Raw genomic sequence first — 16,151 nt, forward strand, 5'->3', positions numbered from 1 at the left:
TGAGTCTGCCAAAGAGGAGGCTCGTAGATACTCCAAGAGCAGCCTGCAATTGCTTGAAAGGAAATTGCAGGGGTTTTGGAACCAAGCTGCTCTTGATGGAGCGGAAAAGAACCAGAAGTGGCAGGAGCCCCAATTTGTGGCCTGGGAGGTTTGTACTGGGGGCTGCAGGGGGGAAAGTCGCCGGGGGGATAATGGAGCACTGCAGCAAGCTGCATGGAGGCGTTTTGGAGTCTCCAACCTTGAAAGTTTTCTGGTCTTGGCTAGGAAAAGCAGGGGCCAACTTGATGTCTTCAGCAGTGCTCCTCTGAGGAGGAAGTGGAGCTGGGTGACCTGAGGAAGTCCCTTTGAGCCTGCAGCGCCCCGAGTCTCAGGGAAGGATGTTCAACACAAGGAGGGAGGTTCATGTTGCTTCTATCACTGATTAATTACTCTCACAAACAGAAACTAAATAAACCCATCCTAAGCGCCTTAGCTTAGAAGTTTGCTAGGTTTTCCTGTGAGAGTTTATGGAGTAATAAAACAACAAGCAAAAAAGAGAAGCTTTCTATTAGCTTTTATGTATGTGTTTTGAAAATTGTATTTAGTGGCTCTTGAACAGTTTTGTCTCTTCTTTTGTGTGGTAGTCATAGCTGCCTGGTTGTGGGTAGCCAAGCACTTTGGTCAGAATTCCTTTTTCCCCTTGGACAGTGTTAATTTTTTTCCCTTCGCTACCCGGAAAGTATTTGAGAGGAGAATTTGTTGATGGGAAGAAGTGCTTGGTATTTTTAGACTTGCAGTCAATTTGCTTATTAGAAGCTATTATGAGTACACTTGTCTTTGTAAGTAATGTGAAATATGTTCAAATTCTTTTCTTGATAATCCTTTCTTAATTTCCTAGGTAGTTTGTTATTGAGAAGCATACAGTACCTCTGGGGAAAAATCTTTTCTAGTCAACAGTAATTGATTTTTTTTCTTTTTTTAGCCATTATATCAATGCAATTTTATATTCCAACCATTGGCCATGTATCTATATAATTTGAAGCCTGCCTAGCCTTTGAACCTGAGGGCCAGTATAGTATATTACAACTCAATTATATAAAATAATAATATGCTGCATTTTTTTTATGTTGTAAGAGATGAAGAGTTAGGAGAATTGATAAGGTAATATAAATGGAGAGGTGATGAAACTTAAGAGCGATGCCACAAATACTAGACCAGAATATTATATTTCCTACAGGAATATGTGTAGAAAGAACAAAAAAAAGATATGCAAGATCTAAGTGGGTTATATGAGATTTTGATTTCTATTTCTTTAATCTGTGAATCAAAAGTTTAATGTACATCTCCAAGTGAATTTACAGGAGTGTTTCTTCTACCAATTTTGAGAAAAGTATATCTGATTAAATGGCCCGGCTGTATATGCAAAAATAACTCCAGTTTAGGAGTTAAACTCTCAAGTTGGGAGTGGGGAAATGAAGAGCTGCTGTTTCAAAATAGTGGGAAGAGTTAAAATGCTTTCATTTGGAAAGAGAAAAGTAGTGGTAAAAGGTAGAGAAGTGATAATGCTGCTGCTGTAGGTTTGGAAGATTTCTGCTTCTGAAAGCAATCCCAACACTGATGGTTTTTTTTTTTTTTTAAATCCTTGCTGGAAGAAGACTAACATTAAAACTAGATTAAGATAACCTAAAAAATTTTAAACCAGCACTGGTCATTCTTCTTTTACTGAAAGAAAATAGAAGTTTAACTGGAGGGATCTCATGTGCATACATTGCATCCTAACACTGATGTGTTTGAAAAAAAGTTAATTAAAATTAATATTTGCAAAGCAGCAAAAGGAAACATCACTATTCCATTTGGGGAAGAGCAGGTAAAAGCCCAAACTGGTGCAAAATATTGCTGAAATAAATTAATTTTTAACTATTGAAGCAAATATTTCTTACAAGCTTTCTTACATGTCACCTGTGGATGAGGTACCTGTTAACTAGTGAAAATTTGATGGTGTAGAGCACATCTTGGGGACTACGCTGTTCACTTCATAAGCAAGGGAGCTTTGTTGCAACAAGGGACCCATTTGACTCCCTTCTGAGTCTTTGCACCTGCGCTTTGCGCATTGCCGGGTCCTCCAGGTGGTCTAACAACCTAAAGGATGTGGCTATAGCACAGGGAGAAGTGGCAACATCTCTTTACCTTCCTGGGGGTTTATACCAGAGATATTACTTGTGTGAGGTCCCTAACTTTCAGCTTGATGCTGGCCTTCTTCCACTTTTATGTTACTACCTAAGAAGTGTGTGTGCGTGTGTGTGTATATATATATAAAAACTATTCATCACCAGGCAAGGTGAATTTAGTAGATTGTCAGTATGTGCTACTTTAAGTCATTAAATTGTTGTTTTAAGTCTGTCAAACCTACGTGATGGTTTTGCAATTGGCTTTTAAGGCACAATTGGTTTAAAAGGTTTTTCTTAAGTTGGGAGGAATAGCAGCTGGCCTAGATCCGTTCCCAAAGGCCAACTTAATAGGTCTGTTCTCATGGTGGGAAGGAACTTCCCACTGTATTATTGGTTAATTCAACCTTCTTTGGAGTTACAAAAAAAAAAAAAAAAAAAAAAAAAAAAAAAAAAAAAAAAAAAACCAGAAGGGGCAGCATGAGATATGAGATCTAGGATTTATTCCCTGATCCCATCCTGTTCCTGAAAACATCCTGGTCTGGCTTTCCCGTTAAAAAAAAAAAAATAAAATAAAATCTGTGCGCTGTGACTTCTAATGCTTTGCTGGAAGAAAAGTGAGCTTCATCTACCACTAGAATGGGTTATTTGTGTGAATAATGCCTGTACAAGAAAAGCTATTGCCCCATTTGCTCTTCATAGAGTTACACTTAGAGAAATTCTGAGTAAAACTCCAGCATGGAGCTGACTTGGTCAAAATGAAATTACTTCCCTGTTGGAAGGCAGGCCTGGGGGTAATAAGGTGGGTTGAGGAGCCTCCCTGTAGTTAAGAAGTAGCTGCTGACCCCTCACTGAGGGTTGCAGTAGAAGCAGAGGGCTGCCTGAAGAGGTTGGAGGCTCCTTTCTACTTCTGTAGAACAGAAGCCAAAAGCTTATTCTCACAGGTGGTCAGTAGGTAGGATAGGAAGGGTGCATTTTATTTCCTCTGATGCATCTTCTCAGCAGCTTAGAGAATATTTTGGTACATGGCAATACAGGTCTTGGGGTCTTGGTGTCAAACATGACATTATTCTCAGAATGACATTCGTTTTATTCTAAAAAGCTCTATGCTTGATGATTTTCTTTCTTTTGCTTAGAAGAGATCTTTAGAACCTCGGTTTTGAGTCTGAGGCAAGCATTTAAGTGTAATTTTGAAATATTTTGGAGGAGGAAAAAAAAAATAGACATGCTTGCTCCTGTCAGGAAGGGATAACGTGTAACTTATTTTTCCTTAGAGGATTTACAGGTAAGCTGATGGCTTTTGCCAGGGGAGACAATTTCAGAGGAAGCAGCATGGTAATTTGCGGGCTGCATTCCTTGAGATTGACTCTTAAAGAGCGATTTTATAAACTCCAATAATGAGTGTCAGCCTTCTCAAATGAATTTTAGATCTTCATATACTGCACAAGCTAAACCTAGTAATCATTTGGGGACCAAAGAAGGGTAAAAGAAGCTGAGAGACCTATGGAGATTCAAGCAATTCTGCCAAGAAATTGTAACATTTCTCTAATTCATTATATTAACCAATACATGTTCACTGTAGATGGAGTGAAGAGTTCCTGTGTCTTTTCTGGTTTTTCTGTGCCATTTTTTGGAGACTCTAAAGCTGCCCTTCTCTTGTGCGCTAATTTAACTCTAAAACGGAGAGGGGGGAAAAAAAAAGAGAAGAAAACCCTAAATTCAGCTGAATATTTTTCTGTATCAGTGAGTTAAATGGGGCAGTAGTCCCATAGGGCCCTGGATCCAGTGAGCTGCAGAGCTTGGAGCAAAGGAGGAATGACAGCAGATGAGCAAAAATGAGGAGGAAGGAGCTTGGAGGATGGAGCAAGGTAGGAACAGCGATAGCAGCGGGCAAGGACGATGGGAAATAGCCCCTGAGTGTGTAATGAGACATCGAAGTGGCTGCAGGTTGATGAAGCCACAAGCTAAGTCACCTTTTGTGATTCTTTTAAACAGAAGAGATCTCTGTGATTTTTGTGGATTTGGGGGAATTTATTACAGATTTATTACAGACATCATGGTTCTATTCCAGGGATGCTGCACTTTCCAGAAGAATTGTGAATTCCTGCTGATTAATTCAGCAGATGAGGCAGTCCGAGGATCTTTCACATGTTTGAACGTTTAGCCGAGTAGCATTTGTGTTTCTCCAGAGACATCACAACATCATTTCCATGGCCTGGGAAGTAGCATTCCCCACAGTGTTGCTCTTCATAGTCCTTGGCAGACTGATCTCATTATACACCCAGATCATACTGTAGAAATGCAGAGCTGCCTTAGCAAAACTTATTCACATACTCTCAGGGTTCATAAGGGACTCCAGGCACAAGCTTCCTGTTAAATTATGGCTTCACAACTTCCTAAAACGCCTGGTAAGAACTGTTCTGGTTTTTGAGTAATAGTAGGTCACAAGAATAACATGGGTAAACTAGGTAGTGCAATGTGCAATTTTAATGACACACGTTAAAATTTGTGCAGCTACAATAGTGTGTGTGTGGCCCTCTTATAGAAATAGTTCGTTGACACAAAAACGTCTATAGTAGAGTCCATTGCCATCTCCCTAGGAAGGATAAAGTTTGCTTAACTTTCTTTCCACTTGCTTTTCAGGTAAAAGCCAAGAGAAAGTATCTTTGTTCCCACTGAAAATTTTCTGCTGTTATTATTGGATGAATATTTTATAGTTACCATCAATGAAAAATGCTAATGACTTCCCTGCAAAGCCCTCTTTTCCCTAATCTCTCGCTTTTACTGAGTTTTCTTCTCTTGTCTTTGACTGGCAGTTAGTACTTAGGCGACAAGCTGCCATCTGCTCATTATTCATCGTTTTCATTATTTAATTTTACCAACAAGATATTTTTTGGGGAAAAAAGGTTGAGCTTGGTTTTTGTTGGTTTCCATATTCGTGCCATTCCTGGTTTGTGTTGTGTAGAGATAGGTAAGTCCTGTCACTCTATTAATGGTCCTGAAACGATGGCTTCAGCGCGTTCATTTGTTAACTCTAAGGTCACGCAGTACTTGGCTTCACTGTTAGAGCAGCGGTTTGGAGATCACTCGTTTCGTGACGGAGCAGCGCGTGGTTTGCTCCCTGCAGAGCAGATGGATTCTAGATTCAGACAGTGGCCGTGCGGTCCTGTGCATCTGCAGTGTGGTGGTAAGTTGTGATGATGGCTCCCTGAAAGCCAAGAATCTCTTGCTTAGAAGGTCATGGGCTGGCAGGAGACTACCCTGCGTACGGGAAGGAGCAGGGGATCAGTAACAATTGGGCTCCTCTTATCTGTCCTCTCTGCAGCAAGGAAGTTATTATTTACATTGGGCATTTGCCTAAGCTGAGCTTAGCTCAGCTTCTCTGCTCGCTCTTTTTTGAAAGGTCCCCATTTTTTTTCCTTGCTACTCTGCTGAGGAGCAGAGCGAGTCTTGAAAAAGTCTCACAACTTCCCACGTGGCAACTGCCGTGAATCATCTCCCACGGGGCTGCAGCATCTGCAGCGATGATCTAACAGCGACCAGTTGTGGGGGACACTCAGGGTATGGAGATATGGACATGCTTCATCCATCCCAACTTACCCAATGCCTCTTCTTTCAGCTTGAGAAAAAGGAATACAGCAACAGTTGCATAAAATCTGGCACAGGATGTTCCAGGATAGGCAGATACCTAATAACATAAATAGAAGCCATCAAATGCAAGGCAGAAGTTGTATCTTAAAAGCAGAATATGTGGAAAATATTTCAAGTGCAACATATGCAGCCTTTATAGCATTGCTACTGATTTTTTTCCACAAAGTCCTTCTGTCGAGTGTCCTGTTATTTAGGAGGTAGCTTGAAGAATTCTTTTATTTTAAAGAGAATTGCTCTAATTAAATTTCTATTCAGGTGTATATCTGGGAAGGCATTTTTAGAAAGGAATGTCTTATGAGAAAAGGTGCCCTGATACAATTAAAAAGGAAGTTCAAGGTAAGGTTCATACAATTGCGGGGGTGGGGGAAAAGAAATAAAGGGGAAAAAAGAGGATATATTTATCATGCACTGTTAGCTTCTATGAGGCATTATTCTCATTACTATTCATGTTTTTGAAGGATAAAAGCTTTTGCTTTTCTAATACAATTGCTGTACTAACTAGATTTCTGAAGAACAACTTTTATAGGCTTTTGTAAATCTGAGTAGGGCTCATTAAACCATGTTAGAAGGAGGTAACAATATAGTACTGTAGTACATATTTTCAGAAATAGTTTCTTGAAAGGTGAGGCAAAAAAAATCCTTACAATGCTTTTTCATTTATGGTGGGTTTCATGGTGTGCATGCTGTATTATGGATGCTAATAAAAAACAACTATGAATATTTAGTTCTGACATTTCTGCTTAATTTCTCTTTAAAGCAAAAAATCTCGGTGTACAAAATTCTTTATTCTGCAGAGACCTGTACAACATTAAAAAAGTTGAATGGAGCCAACACTTAATATGAAGAATACTCAGTTTAACTTTTTCTTTTTTCCCTCCCCTTAGCTCCAGTTGTAATCCCGGAAGATCCAGCAAAATGTTAAAGCTAGGAAATAACATTAAAATGCCATTTGCCGTGTCAAGGGAAAGTTTGTTTATTTAGTTGTTTTCCCTTAGATGAAAAGGCTTGAATAAAAGCTTCTCCTCTGTAGTTCTTGCAGGTTCCCAAGTAGCTGGGGAAGGCTGCTGCTCGCCGCAGATGATACCAGATGCGCAGCTGCCAGGGGATCTGTGCTTGCCTTGCTGCAGACAGGGCTCGCTGTCTTGCCTTGAGGCATTAGCTTGAGCCTCTTAGGCAGTGTACACAGTGATTTTTATGCTTTGGGTTAGTGCACTGTCATGCGGCAGCGTGTGATAATTATAGGGAATGCATAAAATTGGTTTTCTTAGTTGGTTACGGAGAAAAAAGTTGCGAAAATCTCAAGTATTTGCCACTGGAAGAAAAAGGAGGATTGATGATTTTAGGAATGTGGTGCTGTTTTCATTCCATGCTTAAGAAATCTGCTAAATTGACACTTCGTCCTGGTTCTTTATTCATAACAGTTTTTTTAAGGAAGAGGTGAAATGATTTGCATGTACACTGTATGCTTTAGCCTGCAAGTAGAGGATCCATGAGCTGCTGTAGGATGAATACTTGAAGACTTCTTGAAATTCCCATCAAAACACTGAAAATTTTGTGGAGATAGTTAGTACATTTCTCTTGAATTTGACATCATAAGCATAATGCATATTCCTATTTTAAGATATTTAATTTCTTCCTTCACAGTACGTGCTTAGATGGCCTCTCATCTCCTGTAACATTACAATTCCTGTGTTACTTGAAAGGCATATCAGATTGTCCTTCAGTTTCAGCTGTAATTTATAAACAAAATTCTCCATTTCAACCTTACAGAGTGAAAACTCTGTAATTGCTCTTTTCTGACTGGTATTAAATAAATACTTATGTTCAGAATTAATGGTTGCTATTTGCTTAGGATGTGCCTTATAGTCCCTCTTGACCTCTCTTGAGTCTTGATGACAGTCTGTGTCCCATGTTCCCTGACCAGATTCTCGGCTGTCACTGTGGCAAATAAAGATTAACGGAATTTGAGCTTTCAAGCCTGTGCTTTTGTCCAAGATACACAACGTTAATGCTCGTTCTAGAAACTATGCCATAGTTTTTTGTTTGTATCAGCTTATTTTGTATCTGAAGTTCAAACATCTACAAGTTGACTTTGGAATGTAATGTGTTGAGTATGGCCCTCTAAAATAGAAGAAAAAAAATGATCAATTTTGAAAAGAAAATATTAACTTTTGTTGTTTTCTTGTTTGTTTTAGGAAAGCCCAAGAAGGGAACAAGAAGGTGGTTCTGGCAGGCTGTGTTCCACAAGCTCAACCTCGGCAGGACTATCTGAAAGGCCTTAGTATTATAGGGGTACGTACTGTTATCAACTGTATAAAACTTGGAAAGAGGCCAGAAATCAGCAAGTTTTTATAAGGTTTCCAATGTCAATAGGTAGCCTTCCTGCCTTTCTCTTGGAAAAGGCAGTGGGTAGTTTGATACCTTTGTTGGTGTTTGCTGCACTGTGCTTAAGGCCTTGTTGCGTCCCTGGGGATTTGCTTTGGCTGGAGGGTGAGGAGGGAAGGAGAAGGATCCTGGGATCAGACTTGAGTTTCAGAGCTCTATGGAGCTGGAAGGTGGGGTGAGAGCATGGCTCTGTATTATAGCATAGTTAATTTGCCTTAGACCAAAGGAATAAATACTTGGCTCAATTTGGTGAAAGAAACATAAAAGACAGAGCACATAGACCCACTTACACAGACCCAACTGACGGCTTATATATTACTTGGTGCTATTAATAAGAATGGCAAGTGGGAATGATTATTTTGGTGAAATTTGAGGCAACCTAAAGAGTTAATTTGTCTGAAAAGGAACCGTTAAACAGTTCCCGAGCTTCACCTTGAATGTAGCCAGGGAGCTTTTGGTGTAATTCAGCAAGTAAAGTGCTTTCAGGATCCTTTGGGATGAAATAATACAGCATAATTGAATCAGCTTTGTAAAATTGTAATGAAAATCGGGGACACATTGTCCTAGCACAAGCTCACAAAGATTCTTCATCATTTCAGTCTTTACCTTGAAACTAGATGAATTTATAAAAGGCACTTTTGAGTTGAAAGACTTAGGGGATTCAGTGTATGTGAATTACAGGGTAAAATTGTCCTGTGTTATGCAAGTAGAAGCAGGTGACTGCGCAGCATCTTTCTGATATTCAAAATGTAGAAAACTCAACGTGTATTCACTGCAGTGTGATGAAAGATCAAAACTAAGCTTTAAAGGAACAAAAAAGGGACAATTTTATTCTGTTTAAAAGAATTTGCATACATGATGCAGTTGAACAAACTGATTTAGAAGTGAAGTCATACTTCAATTAGGTAGGAGATGGCTTCATTTGCTATTTTACTCAAATTCTTACTGCAGTTCTGAGTTTGTAACTGGCAGATTTGTGTTTGGCATTTAGTAGGACCATTAGTGCAGTGTTCGAAGTGCCGTGATTTGAACTTGAAAGCATTGAAACATTTATCTTCCCAATAAACACACTGTCTGCTAATTGTCATTTGCTGGTTATAAACTTCTCTGTGCTCTAGGTTAAGGATGTTTAAGCCCAAAGAGGTCTTGATCTTTAGGCATAAATGTTGACAAAAGCAAAGCTGGGAGCCTGCTCCTGCTTTTACTGCCTGCATTTCCAGCCTGTGTATGTAGGATTTTCTTCTCATTTTACAAAGAGTGTGCAAGAGGGATGACTGTTTTTAAAGAGTTAATGTCTTACTACTCTTAAAATATTTTTGAAAGGCAGTTTTGACAGAACAGGGAAAGAGGAAATGTTCTCTTGGCAGCTGGACACTGATTAAGCTCTAAAATCGTAAACATTAAGACAACAGTTGTGAAAATCTTGCTTTACCACCAGGTTGGTCTCATTTTTTTTTTTTTGTCTTGGCTAACAGATGGTTGATTTATTGTTGATTATGTAAACTTTTTTTTTGGAACAGCGTTGTCTGAGAATGTGGTTATTTACTATTGCTAACAATTAGAACTCCTTTGGGAAGGCTTTTGAAAGGCAGACTGTGTCAGAGTGCTCTTGCTCATCTGGATCCGACGGAGGAGGAAGTTGCAGTGTAACCACCAGCAAAATTCTTGTAACCCAGGGCTTGTTTTGCTCTTTGCTTGGAAAGGGCAGTACAAATCCAGCAGGGCCTTGCTGGATTTGGGAGAAGGGAAGGAAGGGCAACTTGGTATCTTTGCAAACAGGGATTTGCCATTTGTGATCTTGGTGTGCTTTTCTGTTTCCTTAAAGCCATTGCCAGCTTTATAAGAACAATGTGGGTTGGGAAATAGGCACAGGCTGTATAGCCATATCATACACAGCAAACATGAAAAAAACCTGTTTCCAGGGAAGGGGGAGCTCTTGGCAGGAGGAATAAACTCAGAACATGTGCATTTAGACACTTAGCTGGAAGATTAGAGCACCTGGCTCCAGAAGGGGAAGGTAACCAAGGAGGATCAAAGGATATACCTGATGGTTTCATCAAGGTTGTGCTGTTTCTGTTCTTGTTGTTCTCCCTCCACATAACAAACCCTGCAAAACCTCGTCACCCTGGAGGGTCTAGCAGGCCTGCAGGCAGGGAGCAGAAGCTGAAATTCATGGATGGGAGTCTGTCCTTGCAGGGTTTGAAACAAAATTCTTAGGAGATCTGAATACGTCAGAAACATTTAACCTCTATTATAATGTTACACATTTTCTGAGCTTCAGTTTGACTTGTGGTAAAGAAGGCCCCTTGTTATGCATGTGGAAAGATGCAAGCAGCAGTTTGCTCTGCAGATGTGTGAGTCCAGTAGCCCTGACTAAGGATGTCAGCTCCAAATCCCACTTCCTGTGATGACATAGCATCCTAGCCCTGTTGTCATCTTCCTTCTGTCATCAACCTGTTTGCCAAGGCAAGAGTTTCATCCCGTTCTCTTGTCTGCATAAAGCATGTCCAGTTTCACCAAGCCCTTCTTCCCACCTCTGCTGCCACACACACAGAGTCAGAAGGAGTAGCTCTGATTTATTGCAGGCCCTTTGAGCCTGCAGGGACTGCCTTCTGGAAAAACATACTGCAATCATTTAAATCTCTGTGCAAGGGCTCCTTGTAAAACCCTCCTAATAACCCTTTTCTGTACCTGCTGTGCTCTTGGATACTTTTTGTATTTAAATATCTGCCTTGAAATTCTGGAATATGATTTGTGGGGGTGTTGAACACTCCCAGTAGCACAGCCCTTCGCTGCCAGCATTTCTTTGAGATGGATCACTTATTATAAAATGCTACGTAAGCTTTGAAAAGAAATGACTAGGCACTTGGCTTTTGGAGTTGTACAAAAGCTAGAATAGACTTGGAATTTAATGTTCCTCAGTTGCTGTGCTCAGTGAATTGTTTTGACAGAGTTATTGTGAATGAAAGTTTTACCAAAATGTCAAGTGCATGTACATTCCTACAGTTAGTGTCCTAAATCAGGATAATGTCTGGTTTTATTTTTACATATATTTTATTTTACAGGTCAAGCTGTAGAATTTCAGTGACATAGGCAAAATGGATATAACGATACTTCCCAACCTTGAGTTGGTTTTAAGGCATTAATGCATTAATGATTGCAAACTTCTCTGTTGCCCTTAAAAGCTAGAGTCTTGTAAAAATAGTCTGCTATATGGTTCATGAAAGACAAAGATGATGGAATTTTATATTGACTGGTTTGAATTGACAGAGCTTCTCAGAGGGCTTGCTGAAGACCTATGGAGCAGATGCAGACTGTTTTTTTGTAACTTAGGGGCAAGAAATTGGTCAAAATGCCAGTTCAATTCCAGTTCAGTCCGAGCTGTGCAAACTGCTCAGCTTTGTCTCTTACCTTGCTGCTGTTACTTAGGTGTGATATGTGAGTCTGCAAAGTCAGGAAGGGATTGCATGTAGGTGCAAGCTCTTAAACTGCAAGTTTGATATGTCAATAGAAGCTGTTATTTTCTACAGCAGTTATATTGAGTCCTATGAATCAAAAAGTATGGGAATTATCTTTCATGTTATATTTAAACTGCATCAAAGTAGTAATAGCCAACTTTCTGCTTCCCTTTATTTCTGTACAGTCTGATAGTACTCTCAAGATAACTTCTTAATTCAGGACTTTATCCATAATCATATCATGATACCAGTATCATTGTCTGTGATACTCTAATTCAGCAAACGTTTTAAACATAGATGTTATCCCACTGAAGTATCTGGTCACTTATACACAACTGGTAAGTTGTGTATAAAGGTCTGCATTTATGCTGCCTAACTGAGTTGTGATTCGAGAACCTTTGTTGCTCTGCTCCGTTTATGGTCAAAGAAGATGGTTATCTTGAAGATAATCCAGGTTTTAGAAGGTTTGATCTGGCTTTTGAAGAAGATTGGTCTCCCTGTTACTGACTTCAGAGAGAGCAGAGGCTGAGCAGGCTTTTAATGCGTGACATCCAACTGAGATGTCTAAATCTTGTGGGATGAAACAATTGGTGAACTGGATTTGAAATCTTTCTACACAAGACTGTTTTATCTGTAAGGCAACTGATTTATTTCTCTTGTCCATAAATGCAAATTAAAGATAGTTTTTTTTCTTTTTTCTTTTTTTAGGGGGAAACGGAAGGTTGTTTTGCTTCAAGTAGTTGTAAGGTTTGTGTGTATATGTATTGTAGTTCTATACCTACCTTTACTTTCAGGGTGTTCACAAGCAGGGAAGTCTAAATAGCTTCTGCTTCAGTAGCAACCTCCATTTGTGCAGGCAAAGTGTTGCTCCTTTGCTGTATTCCAGGTGCTGGCCCTCAAGTTCCCTCAGCTAGGAGTCTCCCTGGCTTGAACTCTCTGTTTTGCAGGTTTTCTCTTTCTTGGGCTTTTAAAACTTAAATGTTCCTAATCTTTTCTTTCTTCAAATGACTTCCAGCCCATCACTGACTTCAAGAACTTGTCTTGATAGTCCCTTTCCAGTGTTGGAGCTTCATCATTGCTTACATTATCCCGGAGAAATTTATATCTCTGGGACATTCGGTAACAGAGCCAGAGGGAAGGGCCTTTGGTGCAAACTCAGGATGTACTTAGTGGACAGAGTTGTAATCTGTCCCATCAAAATTGAGAAAGCTCTAATGAATTGTGTTCAGATCTTCCATGGTAGAAAGAATCACAGAATCTTCAAGGTTGGAAGGGACCTCTAGAGATCATCTAGTCCAATGCTCCTGCTCCAGCAGGGACACCCAGAGCACGGGGCACAGGGCGGCATCCAGGCGGGTTTGGAAGATCTCCAGAGAAGGAGACTCCACAGCCTCCCTGGGCAGCCTGTGCCAGGGCTCTGTCACCCTCACAGTGAAGAAGTTCCTCCTCACCTGGAGACGGAACTTCCTGTGCTCCAGCTTGTGGCCATTACCCCTTGTCCTATCACTGGCACCGCTGAGAAGAGCTTGGCCCCTTCATCCCTACATTCTCCCTTCATGAACTTATACATGTTAATCAGATCCTCTCTCAACCTTCTCTTCTCCAAGCTGAACAGGCCCAACTCAGTCTCTCCTCATACGAGAGGATGAGGATGATCCTTAATCATCTTAGTTGCTCTCTGCTGGACCCTCTCTAGGAGCTCCATGTCCCTCTTGTGCTGGGGAGCCCAGAACTGCACACAGTACTCCAGGTGTGGCCATGGATTCTAAAAAGAATCCTTTTTGGAAAGGATTCCAAAAGAATCCTTTTCATGCAGAAGAGAAGCAGGCTCTGATTTAAAAAACAAACAAAAACTTCAGGGGAAGACCCTGAGAAGATCATTATTAAAGGGATCATAGCTGCCACTTTTAACTATCTTTGGTGACTTTGTCAATACTTGTGAGAGCTGAGCTTCATCAGAGTGTGAAACCACAGTCTGGTTGTCCAAAAGACAGTTGCTGCTGGCAAATGTCTCATGGTTTGCCTCTGGTTACTGATTCTAGTAACTGAATCAAGTCAATCCCAGCACCTATGGTAGAAACAGGGTTCTTGAGCTTGGTGATGTGCAACCTTTGCAGCTATTTTCAGGAAGTGATGCATCAGATGCAGCATATCACAAACCTTGTGATCTGGAGGCATCAAATAGTGTAATGTAAACGTGCATTCTATACTCCCGAGTTGATGCATAGCCATGTTAGGAATACAAACCTAATTTGACACAAACTGCCTATTTGAACGTCAAGATGTTTCCATCTTCTACAGTAGTTATTTCTCTGATAGGCACTGTGTTCTGAAATAAAAGTTACAATGCAGGGAGATATTTTTTTCTGAAGGAATTGAAATGCTCAGTTTGTAGGATTTAATCCTCTTCAGAGAAGAGGGCGAGAATAAAGTCCCTGTGTACCAGGCAGTGGCATAATTCCAGCAAGCATAAAGACCTCAACAGCTGGCAGAGGACAAGGTGCCTCCGGTGTAAATGTGCTTCCTGCAGCTGACTCGTCTGAAAATATTTCCATGCTGTGCTAAGAGGAGAGAAAACTCTTTTCTTTTGTCATGTAGGTGACCAAGAAGCCTTAGAATCAGCCCTGAATTGCATATAATTGCATATTTCACCCATCTTCTTAGCCACATTCTGTTTCTGTTTGTTTTTTTCTTTTTTTTTTTTTCATCAGAGAGATGCCACAGAGAGGAGCATGCAGAAACACAGGCTTCTCCTTCAGAAAAGACCATTAGGACATTGTATATCTTGACTAAAAGGAGTTAATTATTAGCTTTTTCTGAAGTTTTAACACTTCTCATTACCCAGCTTTTGTTGCATGGGACATCTGCTCCAATTACTTCAGAAGATTAGCTTAGATCTCCTGACCTGTAAAACACTTCTGTCCATACTTCAGTGGACACATGAAACTACTATAAAATACCATTATTTCACTGTGTAAATCTACTACACATTATTTCACTGTGTAAATCTACTACTACTATAAAATACCATATTTTCACTGTGTAAATCTACTACAAATTTCTACCATTTTGACTTCCCATATGTCAACAGAATTTCCCCAGAGGTCTTGGTGCTGCCCCAAAGAGACACTTCAAAAGAGCTTACTCTTATGCTTATGTTTACTCTTATGTTTATAGATGGACTTTCCTAGATATTTTTAAGTGTTCTGAGGCTCACTGAGACCCATGGAGTATAAACATCTCAGAGTAAAGATGCAACCTCTCAATCTTCAAACATTGAGAATTTCTAGGGGCTTTCTTAGAGGTTTTCTTTCTTCCAGAATTTTGCTTATGCGAAAGCGTTTTGGGATGCTAGTTCTGCTCCTGAGATGGCTCAGGCCGTGTCTGAGCACGGGGAAGAACTTGTGTGACCATCCTCATGTGCATGTCTGTCTGTACTCGAACCAGCTCGTGTGCAGGGGCAGACATAGCGCCTTGCAAGCCCCTCTATGGGCTGTTTACCTCTCGTGGTCATCTGTTGAATGTGATAATGACACTACACAGGGAACTGGGGGGCTTTCTCAGTTGATGACAAATGACAAGGCATCTGGATATCCTTCCTAATCCCGTTGCGCTTCTGTAACTGGGGCTTGGCACAAACCTTGGTGCTCGTGTTGCTCATGGAGGTGCTGAGGGCCTTGAGGATCCAGTGGGGCAAAATGTGAGGGACTTGCATGTGCAGAGGTGACCTCTGGCTGCAGCCCCAGCACAGGCCACCTTGTGCCTCTCTTGCGCTTCTAAGAGAGGGATCTTTGGTAGCACTGATGTCTTATATGAGCACGAGAAGGTTTGTAAAGGTCTTTTCCTGGTCTTTGTTCAAACTCAGGCCCTGCTTCCATCCTCTGCCAGTCTCAGCCCAGATTTCTGCATCAGACTTGACGAGTTGTGTTTTGTTTTCACCTCCTCCTCTGCTCATCTTCCTGCTGTTTCACCCAACGTGTACTGGAGAACCATTTGTAGTGGGCAGCGAGTCCACCCCGTACGTGTTGATCCTAGTGAACAAGATCACCCCAAATCAGTGGCGCCGAGTCTAGTATGTCAACTAGTGACTGGCAGTAATGTGCCCGCTGGCAACTTCTCCTAAACAGGATTATCCATAAGGGGAGACATGGTGAAAGGAGTGCTGTATGGCTCAGCATAGCTAAGAATTGTGTCTTTATTTCTGTCTTTTTTTTTTCATTCTTATTATTTTCCTTTTCTTCTGAATAAGAATCCAAATAACCCTTCCCTCTGCTCATTTCAGGGTCAGTTTAGTTTTGCTTTATATATTTTTACCATCGTAACTGAAAATTGGAGCAATTGCTGCTTTCTTCTTCAACATTTGGGATTTTAGCCAAACAATTTCCATTAATTTCAAATGGAAGTACTTAATATAACATTATTAAGGTAGAATAAATACCCATTCTTAGCCTCTGTTTTAGTCCTCGTCTTCTCTTGGCAATTCAATTTTAATTACTTGCATCAGGCATCATGT

General features: G+C 40.5%; 1 protein-coding gene across 1 annotated transcript in view; it reads left to right on the top strand.

Annotated features, from left to right (window-relative positions):
• Positions 1-16,151, top strand: part of CDKAL1 (CDK5 regulatory subunit associated protein 1 like 1) — a 352,009-nt gene that overhangs the window by 100,347 nt on the left and 235,511 nt on the right. The window contains exon 6 of the mRNA XM_026047034.1: positions 7,991-8,087. Coding sequence (XP_025902819.1) covers positions 7,991-8,087 — 97 coding nt within the window. The remainder of the gene's footprint in view (positions 1-7,990; positions 8,088-16,151) is intronic.

Source organism: Nothoprocta perdicaria, unplaced genomic scaffold, assembly GCF_003342845.1.
Source record: "Nothoprocta perdicaria isolate Ctin4 unplaced genomic scaffold, notPer1 scaffold_47, whole genome shotgun sequence".
In the NCBI taxonomy this organism is placed as follows: domain Eukaryota; kingdom Metazoa; phylum Chordata; class Aves; order Tinamiformes; family Tinamidae; genus Nothoprocta; species Nothoprocta perdicaria.